The sequence below is a fragment of the Neovison vison genome, chromosome 8 (genome assembly GCF_020171115.1).
Source record: "Neovison vison isolate M4711 chromosome 8, ASM_NN_V1, whole genome shotgun sequence".
Lineage (NCBI taxonomy): Eukaryota > Metazoa > Chordata > Mammalia > Carnivora > Mustelidae > Neogale > Neogale vison.
In genome coordinates, this window is record NC_058098.1 from 114722663 (window position 1) to 114743907 (window position 21245).

Here is a 21245-nt window from a genome sequence, read left to right on the forward strand (position 1 = left end):
TTTAAAGTGTTAGGCATTTGCCAGCCTTCCTTTCTTCCCCTAATCCTCCAACCCATGAGATTTATGGGAAACATAATCCTCTTTTCTGATTCATTTACACTTAGCTCATCTGAGTATTGTTTTGTAAAAACCATCTAAAGTCCAAGAAACTTTATGAGATCTTTAAAGACTTTTTGTTTTTTGAACTAGGAAGTTGGGTACTGCCAATATAAACGGACCTTGAAACCTAGGGGGCATGGGTCCAAAACCCATGGCATTAAACTGGGTCTAGAATTGGCAAAGGCTGGTCCCCATGCCTGACAGGAACTGGGCTTTCACTTTCAGAATAAGAGTGAGTTGAGTGTTTAGATGAGTAACCATTTCATATGGGTAACAGCATATTTTTCTAGGATCATCTTCCTAGTTATGTAGGTAGCAAGAGACTGATGTGGAAAACTGTGACTTTGCCAGTGTTTTCTCACTAGATTGGGGCTGCTTACTTATTACCAGATTAATAGTTGTGGATACACACACATATACCGACCCATATGTGGATCCTTTAGGGATGAGACCGACGATCCCACTGGAGATTCTTTGTGTGGTTTTTACGTGTCAGAGTTGATCTATGATATATCCAACTCTGTCATAAAACAGTTTGTAATCAGGCTGAAGGTTCGTGGAATACCCACCTGTTTATTGCTTTGGGTCAAGAGAAAGGAAGCCTGCATTGTATCTTTTTCGATGGTGGGGAACATTTTTCTGCAGAGCCATGCGACATGGTTATGGTCATTGCTATCCCCAAATGTGAGGCCTCAGGTTGACCTCGAGGCCCTCTGTCGCAACAGAGCCCAGAGTGTGGCTCCCTCCAGGCTCTGCCCTCTACAAGGCAGCTTACTGCCTCTTACTGACTGAAACTGGTACATCTGTGTGGCTTCTGTGAGCGGCCCCCAAGAAGAGTGTACCCGGCACAGCAGACTAAAATCTGGTCCTCTGGTGATGCTGTTCCTCACTGTTTCCTGAGATTTCCCTGCCTGACACCTCTCCTCTTCTGTCCTGCTGCTTCAGAATGGACTTTGCTTCTAGACAACTCTTCCTCCCATGCGTTTTGACTGCTGCTGTATAATCCCTACTTGAGAGGTAAAATCTCTGTAGGCTGATTTGAATTGCAGGTAGGAAATATTTTCCCTCCATATTGTGAATTTTCCACGAGATAAAAAAGAATAATGGGTAGTACCGTGACACTGGCCTCATACAAATCAGGTCCTGTTTTATGAAGCTTTTATTATCATTATCTCAAAGTGTCGCTTAATTCAGTTGTTACTTATTATCCTTATTTTTTAAGCTTTCATTTATTTACATCTTGTCTCCCTAACCAGATAGGAAGTTTCTCCAAGACAAAGGGGTTATGCCTTGGGATTCTGGGTATGTGCAGAGGGTCAGCCTCTGTGCTTGCCTCAGTAGTTACTGGGTGGATATTTACTAGCTCCTGTTGTGTCTTTTTAAGAACTTAAGGCTAGGAGACAGTTTCTTGACCCACCCTCCTTCCTCAATCTTCTCAGCTAGTTCTCTTTGGCTTGGCTCAGGGACTGACCTTGAATGACCTCACTGATCCTGTCCATAGGGAACCCGGATGTTCTTAGAACCACAGACCGTTAGTGCTGGAAAGTACTTTTAATCCAACTTTTCTGTAATGGAGGAGGAAGGGGAGGTTCAGGGATGAGAGGTGGACTGCCTGTGGTCTTTTGGCTAATTAGCCACAGTGTTAGGACTGAACTGTAGTCTTTCCCTCCAGTGCAGTGCTGTTTAATCTATGGCAGTGGCTCTCTTCTGTTCTCACGTGAAATGGAGCTCAAGCAGATGCACTGAGGCCCTTCTCTGCCGAATCAAATATTGGAGGTCTTTCTCCAATGCACAGAAAAAAGAGATTAATGAATTATCTTCGACTTCACATTATCTTCCATTAATTTTTTTAAACCATCATCACCTGCTACCAATTGTCTATGAGCCAATGCCAACAGACAACAGAACAAGATTACCCGCAAATAAATATGAACAAGAACAACCAAAGCCTTGGAAACGAAGTCTCATTTTCGGTTTTAAAAAACTAAGCTGCTATGCCTATGGGTTTTCTAGTGCATTCATATAATAAAATCGTACATTCTGCTAGAGACACTGTTTTAAGTTCAAATGCTAGAATGTATCATTATTTCACCGTTTTCCCCAGGGAGCACTATGAAATCCAAGGACTGTCCCTGGAACATTCTGCATTTTCCTTAATGTGATTTGGGTCATCGTGAGTGATCCTTCCCTTTCAGATAGGGGTCCAAGAAACCGAGCTCACCTTTTTAAAAAATACGAAATGGCTTGGGGTTGTCATGGATCCCAAAGTCTGTATTCCTATTCTAAAGGCCTTTTCACCAAAAGCAGGATTGCTTTTGGGGTTGACTGACGCCCGATGCGGTTTTCTCAGTCCACGCGGGCGCCCCCTGCTGCCCACCCCGCACTGTCGTCCACGCCGAGCTGGGAGTAGGGTACCAGAAGCCGCAGACCGAGACAGAGTCACGCGGGGTTTACGATCTCAAAGAGAACCATCTAAACGCTTTCCCATGGACAGCTCGGCGCCTTCGGAGCAGTCCTTTTTAGGGTCCGATCTGGTATTTTAATCCAACACCTCGCATGTATCCGAGCAAACATGGGTAAGAAAATGCCTTCCAAGCCATACGAAACGAATCCTGTGGGGCTTCCAGCAGGAAAGGACCGGTCAGTGGCTCTGCCGGATCCTTTGTCCTTACTCGGGACACGGGACAGGGGACTCTGCCTTGCCGCCCCAGAGTTACAATCTATGTGTATGTGGAGGGTGGCGGCGCGTTCTCGGGCTCATCTCACGCTTTCCCCAATTAGGATTTACTGCCTGACGTCACGTCTGCCGGAGATTGGCTGTTCGGATCTGACACTCGGTTCCACGGCGAGAGCAACTTTTTAAAGACTTTGCAGCCACGGCTGCCTCCGAGCGTCCCGCGCGCTCACGCCCGCCCTCGCCGGCTCTGCCCCCCGGGCCCGGCGCGGCGCCCCCCTGAACCCGCGGCCGCGGGAGTGGACCCTCACCTTGCGCAGCCCGCTCGCCTCGCCCCTCCCCTCCCCTCCCGGGCTCCGCTCCCCACCCCACCCCCACGCCCGCCCCCTCCTCCCCGCCGCTTTCGGCTGGGGTCTGGGGCCGCTCGGGCGCTCGCAGAACTTCCTCTCCGGCAACCGAGTTCTCCTCGTCCCGCCTCCCGGGCTCTCGGGCAGCCGGAGCGCGCGCGGGCGGCCGCACCGGGCGAGCCGCACGGCCGGGGGCGGGCGCCGGGGCCGCCGGCTCGGGCCCGCGATGGCGGGGCCCTGGCTCAGGTGGGGGCTGCTGCTCTGGGCAGGGCTGCTCGCGTCGTCGGCGCACGGCCGGGTGCGGAGGATCACGTACGTGGTGCGCCCGGGCCCCGGCCTGCCGGCGGGCGCCTTATCCCTAGGCGGGCCCCCGCGCCCGCGGACCTTCAACGTCGCGCTCGACGCCAGGTACAGCCGCGGCTCTGCGGGCGCCGGCGCCCCCAGCCGCGCCTCCCCGGGGGCCCCTTCGGAGCGGACACGACGCACGAGCCAGCCCGGCGGCGCGGCCCTGCAGGGGCTCCGGCCGCCACCACCGCCGCCGGAGCCGGCGCGGCCCGGGGCCCCCGGCGGGCAACTCCACCCCAAGCCCGGCGGTCACCCGGCGGCCGCCCCGTTCGCTAAACAAGGCAGGCAAGTCGTGCGCTCCAAAGTGCCGCCGGAGAGCCAGAGCGGCGGGGGCTCGAAGCTGCAGGTTCAGCAGAAGCAGCAGCTGCAGGGGTAAGCCCACACCCTCCCTCCGCGGCGCGCGCGGGCCGCGCCGGGACCCGCGGGGTCGGGGCCCCTGGGAGCCCGGCGGCGGCCGCGGGCGGCGTGCGCGGTGGGGCTGCCTTCTCCTTCCCCGCCCGCCCGCGCCGCGCGAGGAGCCGGGTGTGGGAAGCCCAGGGACTTGGAGGACGAGCTCCGAGGGCATTGTTTCTCAGCTGCGGGTAAACACAAAAGGCATTTCTGCCTGGGGCGTAACCTCCTGTGCAAGAACCTAACTGCTCCGAGAAGATGGGCGGACGCATGAAGTCACTACAACTCACTCCCTCAGCATCAGTTAAACTTTGCAACTCAGTTTTACATTTTTTTCTAGTTAGTGAAACCAAAAACGTCCTGGGAGGGCTGGCTGTAAAGATCAGCCCCTGTTCGGTGGCCTGAAGCTTTTCAGCGTCCTAGAAATCGTGGGCTTGAGCTTCCGTGCACCTGTGGGGTCTGCTTTCCCCGGGCGGGGGTGTCTCCGCACTGACAGAAATTTTGGTTGGAAAGTTTCTGTTACTGAGCGCGGATAAATATCCTTCCTGCCCCCCTCCCCATTAATCACAGGTCCAGGGTGTGGGGGATAGCCTCCCCCCCCCCCCATTTGGTTCTTTTCATGGCTAGTTCCAGGCATTGATGGTGATCTCACCCGTTTGGACGCTTCTCTCTCAAACTCAGATTGAGTTTCAACTGTGGGTGAGATAATGTACGAAAAACACTTGGCTCTACATTGGGGGTTAAGAAAATAATTTTGTGGATCTCGTTCTTCCCTCCTGTGTTATGCAGGCGTTTTGGTTCTCCTGTCTTCCCTTGATGCATGGTCTTTACCCTTCGCCCTGGGGACCCTTGGGCACTCTCCGCTTGGGCATCCTCAGTGTGGCGTAGGACTCTCTGGAAGGCAGAGGAATGTGGAAGCAGGAGGCTGGCTTGTAGGAACCCCTAGAAGCTTGGATTCTCTGGAAGAGAACGTAGCTACTGCTGGACTCAGAGGTCTTGCTTTGTTTTAGGGTCAATGTCTGTGGAGGGCAGTGCTGCCATGGCTGGAGTAAGGCCCCTGGCTCCCAGAGGTGCACCAAACGTAAGTTTCTCTGTTCATTGTGGCCCTGCACGGTGGGCAGAGTGGGGCTGTCCACATGGGGGGTGGAGGATTCCATAGGGGTCACATGAAGGGGCTAATGCTGTCCTGGAGAAATTAACATCAGCAGTGCAGTGTACCCCATTACCTGTAGCCTTCATCACCACCCATGAAGGTTGGGTCACAGTAATGATGGTACCAGGGTGGCAATGTATTGTACAGAACTGGGCCATGGGTTCAGGGTTCCCTTGTCCCCAACTGAGTATTAATCACGGTCACACTGGCAGATCAGGAGCCAGGAAAAATTTCCCAGTGGAGAATGTGCCTTACACCAAATCAGTACAGAGAACTCAAACCTGGGTATGGATAAATGAGAAACTGCAAGTCGATGGCGGGAGGGAAATGGGTGGGTAGTAGGTGGCCGAGTTCTGGAATAAAATATCAGTAGTTTTTAAAGCTTTCTGAAAACAGCAATGAGAATCCTCCATCCTTGAGGCCTGAGTGTTTCCGTGAGGTGACCAATTTGCCAAGTAGGGTTTCCTTCCGTGCTTCTCCAATTAATACACATTGTAGCAGTGTTTTGGAAAAATGTATTGTTGGGGCATATAGGTTTGAGAACACCAGAAAACATTTTCCTGATCAGTGTAAAGTTAAGGATTCAGTGAAAACATATTTTGAGGCTCTGCTGGGTAAGTGGACTCTGTCTTTTGCTAATTAGAAATTTAAAAATCTTCCACTCAAAGTTTAGCATTCTTAGGTGTTCTCTGCATGGACCCTGAGCCATAAACATTGTGGATTAAAATCCAAAATTTAGGTGCGTATTGGTATTTAGCAACTAGGACTTAGCAATTTATCTTATATATCATTTGGATTTTAAAATACTGTTCTAATATTTTAAGTATCTTGGGACACCTGGGTGGTTCAGTTGGTTGAGTGTCTGCCTTCAGTTCAGGTCACGATCCCAGGATCCTGGGATCGAGTCCCACGTCGGGCTCTTTTCTCCGTGGGGAGCGTGCTTCTCCTTCTGCTTGCCGCTCCCTCTGCCTGCTGCCGGCCCCCTGCTTGTGCTCTATTTCTTCTCTCTGACAAGTAAATAAAAATAAAATTAAAAAATTTTAAAAAAATATTTGAAATTTAAATATTCAAAATAAAAGGTAGTTTGGATTTTAAAATACTGGAAAAAATTTCTCGTGCAGTCATTCTGGTGAACTTGCTTGTTAAAAAAAATACCTTCACCCCTTGAAAGAAACAAGACTTTGGCGTAATGGCCTGGATTTTGTAGAAAGGAATGTCTGGATGGGTTAGGATTTAACTGTGATCAAGGAGTAATGGCAGATATGAACTCACTCTCCGCCTCCTGATTATTGAACTCAAACCATTAGATCAGAAATGCTGAAGGTTGTAGGCATTTAAACTGTCATAATTTTTCACTTCTTCTTAGATTACACTTGACAATAGTGCACCAGCATTTTCTTGAATTTACGAAGAAATCAGGTCAAATTACACACAATTTCCTCCTTTCAGTATCTCCTGCTCAAAACCCGATAGGATGTGGTTTCCCTAGAACATGGAGATGCTGCTGTGTAAAGACTGAAAATACAGAGCAGGATTTCACAGACAGTGGGTGGGTTCTCTTCCTTGATGCCCTTTGGGATGCACCAAGACTTGAAGACATTTACTTCGCAAATGATGCAATCAAGTGCCTTTTCTGAAAAGGTTGTCTGAGCATTTGGGCCTCCAAAGATGTCTCAGAAGATCCAAAGATACCCTGGAAAAGAGAGCAGCCAGAGCTTCAGGAACCACTTCATGGCTTCCTGCTTCTCTGGGAGAGGGAGGCAAGGGCAGGGTTGTGTCTAGATTTGGCTGGGTTTGCCCTCTGGTGACCCTGGAAGAAGCTGCAGAAGGCTCTGGGTCAGAACCCTTACTGCGTGGTCCCAGAGGAGGCTGCACTGATTGAGTCTAACAGTATCTACAAGAAATATGCGTGGCTTTTGGTTTAGGGTCTCTTTCCGATTCCTAGAAGTTAGCCCTTGGACGACACAGGCTCTAAGTTAGCAACGCCGCATCCCTTTCTTTTTTGATGATCTTCAGCATTCAGAGAATTGGCCTTCCTATACTGCCCAGTCTGACAAGTTAATTCAGGCCCAAGTGCTAGAAACGTATATCAAAGCTCATTTCAGGAATAATTTTTAAAAGTGATGCTGGGGTAGGCCAGTGCCCAGTGTGAGGTAATCTACCTGCCAGGTGGTTATGTTTCAATGGGAGACTTGTTCTGAGTATGTGGGAGAACCAGAGAGATGAAGGACCCTTCTGCCTTTGGACAGGACGACTGGGGTTCCTGCTCAGGCTGTGGAACACGTGTCCATGCTGGAGCCTTGCGCTACTAGAAAAGCCCCTGGCTGTGAGTTCAAATCCTTTGTGGCCTTGAGGGATTCACTCGACCTCTCTGACCCCATATTTTCCCATCCAGAAATGACTGTGCTAAAACCTTGCTCACTTTGTTGGATTGTTCCAGGTATCCAGGTGAAAGAGTAAAGGTATAAAAGCCTTGATGAAACCAGAAAGAGTCTTAGTCACTGTGGGATTAAGCCAAGCAAATCCTGACTCATTACTTGGTTTTCTTTTTTTCCTGTGTGTGTCTCCCCAGCTGGTGTCATCATTCTCTTCTTTTTAAATAATGTAGATATGGATCCCTTTTTGAAGTAGTTTAGGGTCAGGGGAAGGGGAAATTGTGGTCAGGGGTACAAAGTTTCAGTTACACAAGATGAATCAGTTCTGGGGATCTAATGGACGGTACTGTATCTATCGTTAGCAATCCTACTTGAAATTTGCTCAGATTGTAGATCTTAAAGTGTTCTACTCTCTAAACGACGTTAACTGTATGAGGCGATAGCTGTGTTAATTAGCTTGATTGTGATGATTCTTTCACAACATACGTGTATATCAAAACATCACGTATCATAAATATATACAATTTTTATTTGTCAATTAGTCCTCAATAACGATGGGGAGGGCGAGAATAAATGAAAAAGCCAGTTACTCCCATGCTGTCCTGGCTTTGATTACCAAGAAAAAAGAAAGCAGTTTGTTCTGAATGATTTATTTTAATAGAACTTTAAAAGTGACCAAGTATTAGAGTATTTGTGTGTCTCTAGTTTTCTTTGGCTAAAGCTTCCGTTTAAGAGGTAAGAGTTCTCCCCTAGGGTGTACATAATTAAATGGAAAAAATCCTGACACCATTTTTGTGACTGTAACTACTTCAGGAAGTGCTGGTGAACTTGGGATTGCAAAAGAAATTGATTTGTGGTCTTTTTCCTCTCTCACTTCCTTATTTTGCTGAGTTGAACAATTGCGCCTGAGTATTCTATATTGTACTTAATACACAAGCACGACATTCCCTCTTAGATAGTCGTCATCGTAAAATGGGTTTGCACATTTAAACGTACCACCCAGGATGCCTCCTAATTGTCATTATATTTGGAGGATAATTGACAATTAGCTAAAGAATTTCAGTTTATATAGGACGTGTCCAATGGATGCCAAAAATATTTCTGTGTAAGAGATCGGTTGTGTTTATGTTGTTCAGTTTGCTTAATCCAGTGAGGAAAATAAAGTGCCCTTGCAGCCAGACTCCATTGTTTTTAGTTGATTGAAACTTAATTTAAATGTGCCACAGGCAAATGCTTCTGAAGACTGCAGATTTAGTGAGCCTTGCATTGTAAATCCTATGTGAGCCTGGCAGGCAGCAGACCCACACTGCGGCAGGGAATGCCTTTGTGCGTCCACAAAGGTGGTTTTAGGGTCTCCAGCCACCCAGTCGTTTTCTAAACGTGCCCAGTTGCATATTAATGCTGTTTTTCTAGACATCCTTTGTGTGTGGACCTCTAGAAGCCGAACGTATCGTGCAGGATATGTCTTTTTAGGTCTTACTACTGAGATGATAGTGATCATCTGTTTTGGGCAAAAGTGATGGCACCACATTTGTTCTCTTTCCAAAGAGTTTACATTTAGGGGAGGGTCTTTGTTTTTAGGAGACTCTGTCTCCTACTTGGGGCGTTAAATTCCTGATGGGTACTGTTTTTGCCTCTCTTCATTTTTGCATTTTTTTTCCTGTGTTCAAACCGAACCTTCCCCTTATTGGTTCTTGCAGTCTTTTTTGTTCCCCCCTCGGGGTAGGTGTGGGCTGGAGAGAGACACAGCCAGTGGGCTCAGCTTGAAAGGAGACTGGATTGGGAGCAGAGGACATGAAAGAGCGGAGGCAGATGAGGGTGAAGCCAGCTTGGCAGAGGGGGGAGGACGGTGGAGGAAAGCTGGCAAATAGGGGTCCCGTGCGGGGGCCTGGCACTTTGCAGACCCTCCGTAAATGTATGGATGGTTCTTTCATTTATTCAACGGATATCTGCTTAGCTTTTACCATGTGCCAGGTTCTATGAAGAGAGGAGAAATGCAGCCAGCTGCACGGAGTACAGGTCTGTTTTTACTCACTTAACTCATGGCACATCAAATGACTTGTTCTCTCCTTAGCAAGAAACAGAAAAATCGATATTCCATTGCTTTTCCATTGGCATCCAGCCCACACTGCTTTGGAAAACACACACACACACACACACACACACACCCAAACCTAGCAGTGTTCCGTAATTATATGCAGAGGAGACAGCTACGGATACCCTTGGTGTGGAGAGACGCAGTGGCTGGCATCCTCTAGGAGGGAGTAGTGTGGCGGGAGTTCAGATGACCGAGAGCACTCTTCAGGCTGCCTCCTGTCCCGCTTGGCTCCACGTTGCGTCAGCCAAGCTTGGGAGTCAGGCCCAGAACGATTGCACATTTTTCGTATGCCTGCTATGGCCATTGACAGCTGCTTTGCCAATAGATTTGCCGTGAGGTTTTACCATGGCAGCTGCGGGGAACAGGGGTGGGAGGGTCGGCTGGAAAATCTTGTCATGTGGCACAGACAGCCCGGCAAAGGGAGAGAGACCCAGAGGTCAAGTTCACCCTGGGTCAAATATGTGTTCTCAGCACTAGTTAAAACAAACATGGAGGAACCATAAATTCTGTGTTGCGATAGAACTTAAACCTTGTCGGTGACGGCCTCCTCCAGCCCGTGGGCCGTCCTGGACACACCGCCTGCTCCTGCCTGGCCTGGTTTATTGAAGCGTTTCTCTGCCCAGTGAACCCGTGGCCCTTAGGAAGCCTGACTTGTTGAAAGGACCTTTGGCAACCTCGGGAGTTTGCCGTTTCTGACCCTGTTATTTGTTGTCTTGGATATGCCAAACATACTCAAACATGTTTGGGAGCTCGAACTGAATTTTCCTGAAACGCAGATTTTGTTTCCAAGTCCTTCCCAGCGATGCGCGGGGGGAGCTGGAGTGCTGGGGCTGTGTCATCGCTGTTAACGCTGACCAAGATCAGAGCAAACACTGAGGTGCTGCTGGGGGCGGAGCGGGGTGGGGGGGACAACTTGCAAAGCGCGTTATTGCACGCGGGGAGTGTTTTCTTGATCTTCGCACCCTGTGCGGGTAGGAGAGGCAGGTATGACTTATTACCCCCTTTCCAGGCAGGGGGGCACTGCTTGGACCCTATCTCAGATCTTGTGGCTCCTGATGCCTGGTTCATTCTGCTGCCTTGGACTCCGTGGACATTCAGTGCCGGGGCCCCTCCTGTCAGCCCCAATACGGATTGGCTCTTACGGCCTGAATTCACCTGGTTGAGTTCAGTTCCCAAGCTGTGTGAGTTTGCAAGGGCTGGCCATCACACAGCACCACAAACTGGTGGCTTAGGACAGCAGAGCTTTATTGTCACAGAGTTCTGGAGACTGGAAGTCCAAAATCAGGGTGTGGACAGGGTTAGCTCCCTTCAGGGCTATGCAGGAAGGGTCTGTTCCGGGCCTCCCTCCTGGACTTGCAGAAGGCTGCCTTCTCCCTGTCTTCCTCCATATCATCCTCCTTCTATGTGTGTCTGTCTTTGTGTCAAGTTTCCCCTTTTGATCAGGACACCAGGCCTCCCTTAATGACCTCGTTTTAACTAAATTACCTCTGTAGACTCTTGACTCCAAATAGGGTCCATATAAAGTCACACATGAAGGTACTGGGGGTCAGGACTCCAACACATTTTGCAGGGGGTGGGGATGGGAGGATATAATCAGCTCACAGAGTAAGGCCAGAGTTGCTGTGCACGTGGCTTGAGAGACAGGCTGCTTAAAACGTGGCGTCCTGGGGTACCTGGGTGGCTCAGTCGGTTAAGCGTCTGCCTTTGGCGCAGGTAGTGATCCTGGGGTCCTGAGATTGAACCCCATGTCGTGCACCCTGCTCAGTGGGGAGTCTGCTTCTCCCTCTCCCACTCCCATTGCTTGTGCTCCCTCACTCTCTCTGTCAAATAAATAAAGTCTTAAAAAAAAAAAGACTTGGCGTCCCTAACAACGACCCAAAGAGGATGCAGAAGCTGAGTTGGGCCCCTCCCATGCAGTCTGTGACTGTGGATCTGTCTGCGCGTTTTCCCGAACACAGGCGCTCTGGCTGTTCTGGGGAGTGGGAGAGATAACGAACGGGCTGCTGGTGATTTTGGTTATGACTGTGGCCATTTTTACATGGCCTGTTTTAAAAGATTCTAGATTGGGGGGCCTGGGTGGCTCAGTGGTTACATGTCCTAATGGTTCCAGCTCAGGTCATGGTCTCAGGGTCCTGACATGGAGCTTCATATTGGGCTCTGGGCTCCCCTCGGAGTCTGCTTCAGATTTTCTCTCTCTCCCTCTGCTCTTGCCCTCTCTCAAATAAATAAATGGATCTTCAAAATACTACCACTATTACTACATTACTACTACTTCTAGATTGGTGGTTCCTAAACGTGAATGTGCAACTGATCCCAGGAGGAGTTTATTAAACTGTTTTATGGAACCCGCGTCTCAGGTTTTATCAGGCACCGCCGGTGATGCTAATGAAGGTAGTCTGCGTTTTGAGAAGCAGTGATCCAGAAGGAACCCTTCGTTCCTGGACATTATTTACAACTCTGTGTATGGAGCTTTATGATTTATTTATTTGTTTTTAAAAATTTTATTTATTTATTTGACAGACAGAGATCACAAGAAGGCAGGGAGGCAGGCAGAGAGAGAAGAGGAAGCAGGCTCTCCACAGAGCAGAGAACCCGATGTGGGGCTCAATCCCAGGACCCTGGGATCATGACCTGAGCCAAAGGCAGAGGCTTTATAACCCACTGAGCCACCCAGGCACCCCTGTATGGAACTTTAAAAGCCCAAGCTGAACACTTAATAATTTAGGAACTCCTCAAGGCCAGAGCCCTCGGAATACTGGTTTAGCTCGGTGTTGAATAGTACATACAGAGATTGCTGCAGACAAGTTTACTTCATGCAGTTTTTCTAATTAGTTGAATGTCTGATAAATACATGTACATCATTGTAAGAGTTGAAAATACACAAAATTGTTAACGATACATACATAGGTGCTCTTGAAATGTTTTTCAAAATGTTTTAAACAATTTTAAATACGTTGGTTCCCTCCCCCACACTAGATATTCTATTTTTAATTATAAATTATTTTAAATACACAAAAACATAGAATATAATACATCCAACAGCTGCCCACTGGGGTCATGTTTTTAAAAACTCCCCGATGTGGTCATTAAGCACATGATTTATAGATAAGGGAGAGACTATGGTCTTATCTTGCCCTAAATGCGTGTTTAACTAATGATGTTTCCTGTCTTGTTAGTGGAGAGAAAATCGTACATAATTTGTTAGTGTGACACAAATTAGTTGTTTCGGGACTTATGGAAAAACCCATCAGAGCTGAATGTATTTGTATATGCTCATGTGTACCTATTAATTTGCCTCACTTATTAAGGATTGGGCATTTCATGTAGGCACAGTGCATTGGATGTCAAGAATCTGTGTGCCTAAGACAGTGTGGATATGTGAAGGGAATACTGCCTATTACTAGTTCCCACCCCCCTCCCCAGCCTACCTGCCTTTCTTTGCCTTCCTCCTCTTCCCCCCTTACCAGGTCCGTATTTTCTTACCCTGAACCAGAAGGAGTTCTAGGTCATTGGTTAGAAGTTCAGTGTTTGAGGGAACTTGGATGACTCAGTCGGTTGGGAGTCCGACTCTTGATTTCGACTCAGATCATGATCTCAGGGTCACGGTATCGAATCCCATGTTGGGCTCCACTCGAGTGTGGAGTCTGCGTAAGATCCTGTCTCTCCCTCTGTTCCTTCCCTCCCATCCCACTTTTTAAAAAGAAAAAAAAAAAAAAAGAAGTTCAGTCTTTGGAGTTAGGATACAGGGCTCCTGTCTGGATGTGAACACCTCGTCACTGTGAGACCAGGGAGGTAGAGGGGGGAAGACTAGGTTACCCCGTGGACAGAACTGCGAGGGTAATTGGACCACCACTCAGAGACTTGTTGGGGAACCAACGTAAGTAATGTATGAAACGTGCATGCGAGCTGGACTCCTGCCCAACTGTATTCAAGCTCTCTCGGGTTTCCATTCTGCTCTGGTGCACCCCCTCCTGGGCACCCCCACCTTTTACACACCCCTGCCTTTTACACACCCCTGTTTGTGTTTCTCAGGTCCCCTTGTGAACACCATGGCTCCCTCTTCCCTTCTCTCAGAGGACTGTGATTTCGCTCTTTCTTGGCTCTGGGGATAGGAGGACCCAGCGGGGAGAGGCGTCTGTCTCCCCATTAGTGTGGAGCGGGATTTTCTCTGTGTCACATTAAGCATCCAGGCTCCGTTCCTTGCTGTGGCATCAACGCTAACCCTAACTGAATTGAATAGAGTTGAACTAGCGTCTCCGATGTTGTATGCTAAATACTGTCCTCGAAACACTGTCTAGAGAATTCTCCTTCCTTTCTTCTTTGCGTATGCTCACCTTTTGGCAATCATTTCCATTTGGATTTCTCTGCCCCTGGGCTTCTCCTCGCCCGCCAGTCACTGCTTATTATGACGGCGTTTCAAGGGCACACCACCTTACTCTGTTTCCTCCAGCTTTCTTTCTGGAGGCTGCCCTGGCATGGCCCAAACTTTAAGACAACTTTTCCTTTCTCCCTGCCAATTTTAGAATCTTTCTGCTCAACATCATCTGATAGAGATTTGGGACCAAGTAAAATGAATGTTGTATGATTTTCCCTGTAATTTTAGATCCCTGAATACTGCTCTTGGCCAGCTCTCCTATTCCCCGTGGCTCCCTCACTGCACCACATTTGAGTAATATCGTTGGCACAGACGTACGTAAACAGTTTGCGAAATGTCATGTTTTGTAAATTAGATGGATGGGCTGGTTTCTGAATCCGGGCCATCGGTCCTGCTGGACCAGAGGAAAGATGAGTTTGGTTCATGGATAGGAAGATGAATTTGAGGAAGGTGTTGCCACTCTGGGATTGATGAGGGCCAACCGAACTGATGGCATCTGTTCTTCACAGGGGAGAACTAAAGGCTGGATGTATTTTGGCGATGAGTTAAGGAAGGATCTTCACAGAGGAGATAGTTGTTCTGAGGTGAGAACAGCTAGCACAAAGTTATGGGAGAAGATAGCTCTGGCCCTGTGCAGGGACCTAGAAGTGAAGTTGGTTGCATTATCTGAGAGGGCCAGAGAGATAGGTGATCAGGGAGCTAGAGCTATATCCTGGTCAGGTCTTGTGGGCTGTGGAAGGCCATAAATAACACAGGGAATTGTAAATGCAATTGGATTTTATTGTTAAGGAATAAAACATAATACAGGATTTGGTTTTTTACAGCACCTCTTTGAAGGCACAAAGAACAATTTAAATTGAAAAGTCATTCAATTTTTTTTCTATTGATGTGATTTTTTTTTAATGGGTGAGAAAAACTGCATATAGAACAGTGAAGGCCAGTGGCACAGTGACCATCATAGCCTGACTTGTCTGTGTTGTGCCCAGATCACCAGACCAGCCCCTGGGCCGATGACAGCCCCCAGGCCTCTGCCGAGCTTTGGGAGACCCGAAAGGTGAACGGTTCTCCAAAGCCACCAGCCAAGATTTAGGATGAAAGCTTGAGGGTTAAGAAAAGAAAAGCCTCTGGTCACTGCTGTGTTCAAGGGCAAATTAGTGGGGATCTGCATAAGGTTCTAAATTTTTAAAAATGTTAAATTCTTTAAAAACGACAGCTAAGAATCCCATTTGCCACCATGGCAAATTCAGAGAGCCGTTAGGATGTGTTAAATTCAGAGTATACAATTTTTGGAATATACTGGAACGCTGTTCTGAGGTTTTGTTCAATGCACCCCTCCAAGCCCCATCTAGTCTGACAAATTGTGGAGCGAGCCTGGGGTAGGAACAAAGGCCACCTCAGCTGGGCCTTGGGGGCAGTCCGCTCACTTGTCCCTGGGAGATTTTGCTCTTGTTTGTAAATGGGGTTAATAATACTGTTGGCTAACCTCCCGTTTTATAGTAAATATCAAATAAAATGAGGTTCATGAAAGTGCTTCACCAAAAAGCTGTCAAAACATGCGGTGATGTTATTTTTTCCTGACTGTTCCGTGAGAAGTTTTCAGTTTGGGAAATTTTTTTTTTTTTTTTTTTTTTTTTTTAATTTATTTGAGACAGTAGAGTGAGTGAGAGAGCACAAGCTGGGGGAAGGGCAGAGGGAGGGGGAAAGCAGACTTCCCACTGAGCAGGGAGCCTGGGGACTCCACCCCAGGACTTGGAGATCATGACCTGAGCCTAAGGCAGATGCTTAACCAAATGAGCCACCCAGGCCCCCCCAGTTTGTGAAATTTTTGTCTATAATGTGTTGGTTTATTTGTTGTCTTGAAAAATTGGAGGCTTAGTGTGTTACAGTAGGTTTTTGATGATTACAGATCTGCGTCTTACATCTTTATATAGATGGGGCTGTCTGGCAAAGATTTTATAGTCTCTGTGGGGAATGGCCTGGAAATAGGTTTGAAAATAAACAAAAATACCTAAATCCCCACTTTTATGCCCCCTCCACTCAACTAACTTGCTTTGTCCTCCTAAAAGTAGGGTGTAAGCAAAGACAAGAATCCTTTCAAGAGAGCTATGTTTCTTCCTTAACGGTGATAGTGAAAAGATTATGTTAAGTTAGTCCAAAATTTCTTAGTAATTGGAGGTGAAAAAATACGGATGATAAGGAAATTAAAGGCAAGGACCCTATTTTTGTTTTACTTTTTATCCATTAGGAAGTTGGCCTACACAGCGGTTTTGTGTGCACAATAGACCCTCAGTAAGGTTTCTTGATGAATAAGCATTACAAGTCACGTTTGTTTCTGAGGGAGAGAGCAGCTGAAATTCATTTAAATCAGTGGCTACTGAGATTATGTTATTAAGCAGGTCCTTTGGTAGGAGAGACTGTATATTACAGCCAGTCTTCCTGTGTAGCCATTTTTAGTGCTCAGTTTTGAGTCTTTGGGGCTCTTTGTTGGGTAGAATTGCCCCATTCTGTGCAGTAGTATAGCCGGCTTGACTGGCACTCCACAAACCTGGTAGTTCTCAGAGTGTGGTCCCTAAACCAGGGGTGATAGCAGCGCCTGAGAACTTGGGAATGCAGATTCTCAGGCCCTGTCCTGGACAGGCTGTACCAGAAACTAGGCATGGGGCCCAACACTGTGTGTGTGTGTGTGTGTGTGTGTGTGTGTGTGTGGTTTTTTGTTTTTTTGTTTTTAAGATTTTATTTATTTCAGATAGAAACAAGTGAGACCCCGTGATTGGGGGTGAGAGGCAGAGAGAGAGAAGGAGGCTCCCGTCTGAGCAGGGAGCCTGATGTGGGGCTCGATGCCTGGACCTTGAGATCATGACCTGAGCGGAAAGCAGATGCTTAACTGCCTGAGCCACCCGGGCGCCCCCGGTGCTCTGAGTTTTAACCGGCCTTTTGGGCACCGCTAAAGCAGAGGGGTTGAGAACCAGTGCTCGAGAAACACCCAGTTGCTCCTCCTTTTCATCATGTGTAGGCAGAGGAGAGGTTGGTTCCCTTCGGTTCTAGGCCTTGGGGACTAGAAGCTTGTCTTCTCACCCTTCCCAAGGGCATGGGGGCAGTTCCCCAGTGTCAGATGGGCACCTCGTAATCCGAGCCGTGCACATCACTACACGTTCTGTTTTGCGCACTCACGGTGGGGACCTGGGAAGCCATTTTGCCATTCAGTGAATGTGTGTTTGTTCCTTTGGGACTTTCTAGCTAATTTCTGTTCTTTACTGGGGTTGACGCTTAAATCACACTTCTTTGTATTCGTCATAGCTGCTTGTATCAAGGTGTGGTGCCTGGACCCCTTGTGCACTGTGGTCCCCCGTGGGATGTGTAACACACCAGGGTGTGGAGCCCCACCCCAGCCTTACCAAACTGGAGTCCCCAGGGGTGACCCCATGAGCCTGGTTTTCACAAGCACTTCAGGACCAAGCCACACTGAGGGTTGAGGATGCTGGAATTAAAGGGGGTACACCAGAATAAAAGATATAAAAGGCCAGGAATGAAGAGAAAGGTATTACAACATTAGTTAAAGTAACAGAAGTGAATGTGACATTTTATTTTGGAAGCAGGTGCCATTACTTGTTTCCAAAATAGTTCAAAAGTGAAACGAAGAGTGAGCTCTTGTCCAGAACATGCCCTCAGCGTTGGCCGGGACCAGGCTTTGTTGAGGACGAGGACGTTGAGATGGAGAAGGGATGAGGCAGTGTTGCTTGGCCATTCCTTGGGGTCCCGCTGACTCAGTCCTGCACGTTGCTGAAGGAATGCATCAGATGTTTGGAAACAGCCCAGTTAAGAATTTCAGCAATGATCCACACTTTTATTAGATGTGTTTTTAGGAAAGGAATTCCCTGTTATGAGACCAGGAACCTTTCTAGAAAGAGCTGAGAGAGTTGCTTTACTTTCCCTGTGAAATAGGGGGTCCCCCCCCATTAGGTATTTTTGTTCTTTCTGCAAAATAAATGAATGCAAAGACACTTTACCTGAATATCAAGAAAAAATTAGGTCTAAAAAATATCTATTTCCTTTCCAAGTGCAAAGATTTGGTGGGGAGCGGGGGTGGGGGCAAGGCTTATTTAAATCATCAGTTTTTGTGAGAATAGTTCTACCTGGTTGAAAGTAATTATTTTATCTTCTGTTCCCAATGTGAGCAAATTTTCTGCGTGTTACTTTTGATAAAGCACCCCAATGTTTATCCTGTAGACAAGCACAGCCTTAGAAAATGGTATTCACATTTTGAAAAGACCCACATTTGAGGAATAGCTAGATTTTAAAAATCCTTAGTTCTTCCTCCTCTAGTCTTGGTGTGGGTAAACTTTTTTTTTTTTTTTTTTTTAAATAACTGTTAATGTTTTTATAGCTGGTTTGTCTCTCTGTATATGTCCTCGGAAGTCTATGTCTTGTGTTGGCCTCAACGTTTCATTTTCCCTCACTAACTCTGAAGTGCCTACTGTGTAGAAGGCCGGGAGCTAAGAATGCAGTCAGGACGCTGCTCTGCGGAGCTCACAGCCCAAGTGGAAGGCCGAGATGATCACAGCTCTAGGATTGAGGCAGATACGCTTTAGTCTAATTCCCTTCCCTCGAGTGCGGGCAGAACCTCCAACTTGCTTCCAGTCAATAGTACTCTGTTCTGTTTCTAGGCAAAGGTGATGGATGTCCCCTCCTTGGTTATGTTACGTTGTATAGGACTCCTTCCTGGCCGACTCCAGTGAGAGAGTTCTGGCTGGCTTGGAGAAAGTAAAGCTGCCCGTTGTACTTGTGGCTTGCTGTGGAGAGAGCCACGGGGCAGGAAAGTGGGGGCAGTCTCTCACCGGTAGGCTGGGGGAAGCTGGAGCCCTTGGTCCTGCAGCCACCAAGGAAATGCATTCTGCCAACTACCTAAATGATCTTAGAAATAGTCTTCCTCAGTCCAACCTCAGATGAGACTGCAGCCTGGCCGACACCTTGATTCAGGGTCTTGAGACCCTGGAGCAGAGTACTCACTTACTCTGTGCCCAGACTACTGACTCATGGAATCTATGACATAATGAATGTGTATTCTCGGAAGGTACTAAGACGTTGATAACTTCTTAGACAGTAAGAGGAAACTAATACAAGGAAGGATGTGTAGATCTTGGAGGGTCCCGCCTAGCGGCCTCCAGGCCCGAGGGCAGTGGGTGTCTGTAGGATGTTGTAGGAGAGATGATGGACCAGAGGTCATTTTAGGCAGGACCCTTTGGTCTAAGTGAAAGATACACAGACTGGCTAAAGGAAAGGAGGCTGTTTATTGGCAGTAACTGGGGATCCTAAGGTTTACGCTGGCTTCAGCCCTTACTGGATTCAGGGGTTCAAATCATCAAATCAAGACCAAACCAGCTACATCATTTATACGGCCCAGTGCAAAATGGAAGTGTAGAAACTATTGTTTAAAAAATAGCATTAGGCTAAGTGTTACCTATTGATAGTTTCCAAGCAAGAATAAGCATAACCAAGTGTAAAGCTTGCATTATTACCATTTTGGGAGCTGCTGCATCAGTCCGATATTGTGCTTACCAATATTCTGTTCATATGCAGTTGGCAGAGGTCTGGCTGGGTAACTCGAAGTCTCCTGTGTCTGTGGGGTGTTGTGATCTCTAGGCATTCTGTGGGACCGGACTGCTGCTATAGCTCATGTTTAATTTTCGGATTTCAACCCAGGGATCCATATTTATATCACATCATATGGGACAAGTATAGGGTATATAAAAATGCATTTTTCAATTTTTTGAAGATTTTATTTATTTATTTGCCACAGAGAGAGAGTGAGTGAGAGATCGATCACAAGGACACAGAAAGGCAGGCAGAGAAAGGAGGAAGCAGGCTCCCCACTGAGCAGAGAGCCTGATGCGGAACTCGATCCCAGGACCCTGAGATCATGACCTGAGCCGAAGGCAGAGGCTTAACCCACTGAGCCACCCAGGTGCCCCAGAAATGCATTTTTTTAAAGTGCGATTTCAGTTTCAGTAACCTTTCTATGAAGTTCTAATGGAGTTCCATTTAAAAAAATGTCACTTGGAAACAGAATGAGTTTCCCAAAGCTTAACACAGTTGGGTTGGAGTGATCTTATCCTTTACTATTTCCCTAGATGCTTGCATGAAGACTGGTATCTGGGTCCTTAACCACATTTTCATGGATTTGGATGCTTTTCCTACAGGTTTCTTGAACACGGCTTTTGAGGACTGTTTTATAAACTGTTGCATAAATGGAGGTGTGTATGGGAGTCATCCCCAGGTTCTCTGGTCTGATTCATAGCACAGCATTGCAGAGCAGCTGTGTGGGTCAAGTTATGTTTCATTAGTAAACACTATGACTCACTTTGGTCTTAGGATTTTACCTGTCTCTGCAGCCTTTTCATCTGGGTAGGAGACCGCTGAGGCTTTTGGGTGACACGTCCAGATGCCTGTAAGAGAAGTCAGTCGCCCTCGGACCGTTGGAGGCCATTGGGTCTGTCCTTTGCCTCGGGAAGCAGCGCCGTTCTTTGTTCATTCTTCATAGTGACGGTTCATCCCTCACAGATCAGCCATTTATTTTCAGAGATTATAATGGCTACTCCCCCTGGCTCAAAGTGGGATTACCCAGTTAATAGAGATAGCTGTAGCAGATTTTTGAAAGTGCGATGACAAGATTTTGACTCGGGCAGAAGAAAGTGTTTATTTTCTTTCGCTTGAGATTGTTACTCATTTGACTTTTTATCTTCCGTTGCAGAACTTGTTGTGGATAGTTATAAAAGATGACCTCACGTTAGCTTCTCTTTTTAAAATATTTGTCCACATCAGTGCGTGCTGCTACAGAGGACTCAAGCCCGTGTATTTTTCTCAGTGGACCTCAGGTGTCCAGGATTGCATGAATCCTACCTTTTGGTTCATTGTTCATTATCATTATTACTTGCAGGCAAGCCTTTATGATTCTAATGGCTTGAATAATCTGTCTTAGAGTTGTGTCATTGAACTTCATTGAACTTTGCAAAGCAGTTACCTCCTGAATTATCTACATTTTAAGCTGGCTTTTGATGGATTTGGAAAATTTTAAAATCACATGTAGAAGGAAAATGAGAAAAACAACGGTTTGGGATCAGAGGATGAACTCTCTGGCTTTGACTTCTTATTGCACAACTTCAGGGTTAAGGGACATTGATGCTTGGCTGAGTGACATGGGGTAAGGTTTCAGGACACTGTTTTCAGTTGTTACATGACAGTACGTGCTCATCATCTTCAGTGGGCGAAGGGGGTGGCTTAGGCTCCTATTTGGAAATGATCTAGGAAGTCAGACATCTAATTCAGCTACCCCATCCCTGTTCTAACCCAGGCATCCTCCAGGCTCTTACAGCACAGGACAGCAAGCCTGTA

At 47.3% G+C, this 21245-nt stretch overlaps 1 protein-coding gene across 6 annotated transcripts in view; it reads left to right on the plus strand.

The window, feature by feature from the left end:
- The first annotated feature begins 3346 nt into the window (after positions 1 to 3346).
- The window catches only part of LTBP1 (latent transforming growth factor beta binding protein 1), a 406971-nt gene continuing 389072 nt past the window's right edge, over positions 3347 to 21245 (plus strand). For 5 of the 6 annotated variants that reach the window (XM_044261743.1, XM_044261746.1, XM_044261745.1 and 2 more), the window contains exons 1-2: positions 3347 to 3837; positions 4866 to 4936. In XM_044261743.1, coding sequence (XP_044117678.1) covers positions 3347 to 3837; positions 4866 to 4936 — 562 coding nt within the window. Of the gene's footprint in view, positions 3838 to 4865; positions 4937 to 21245 lie in introns of those variants that run through there. The other variant, XM_044261749.1, reaches the window with a different exon arrangement.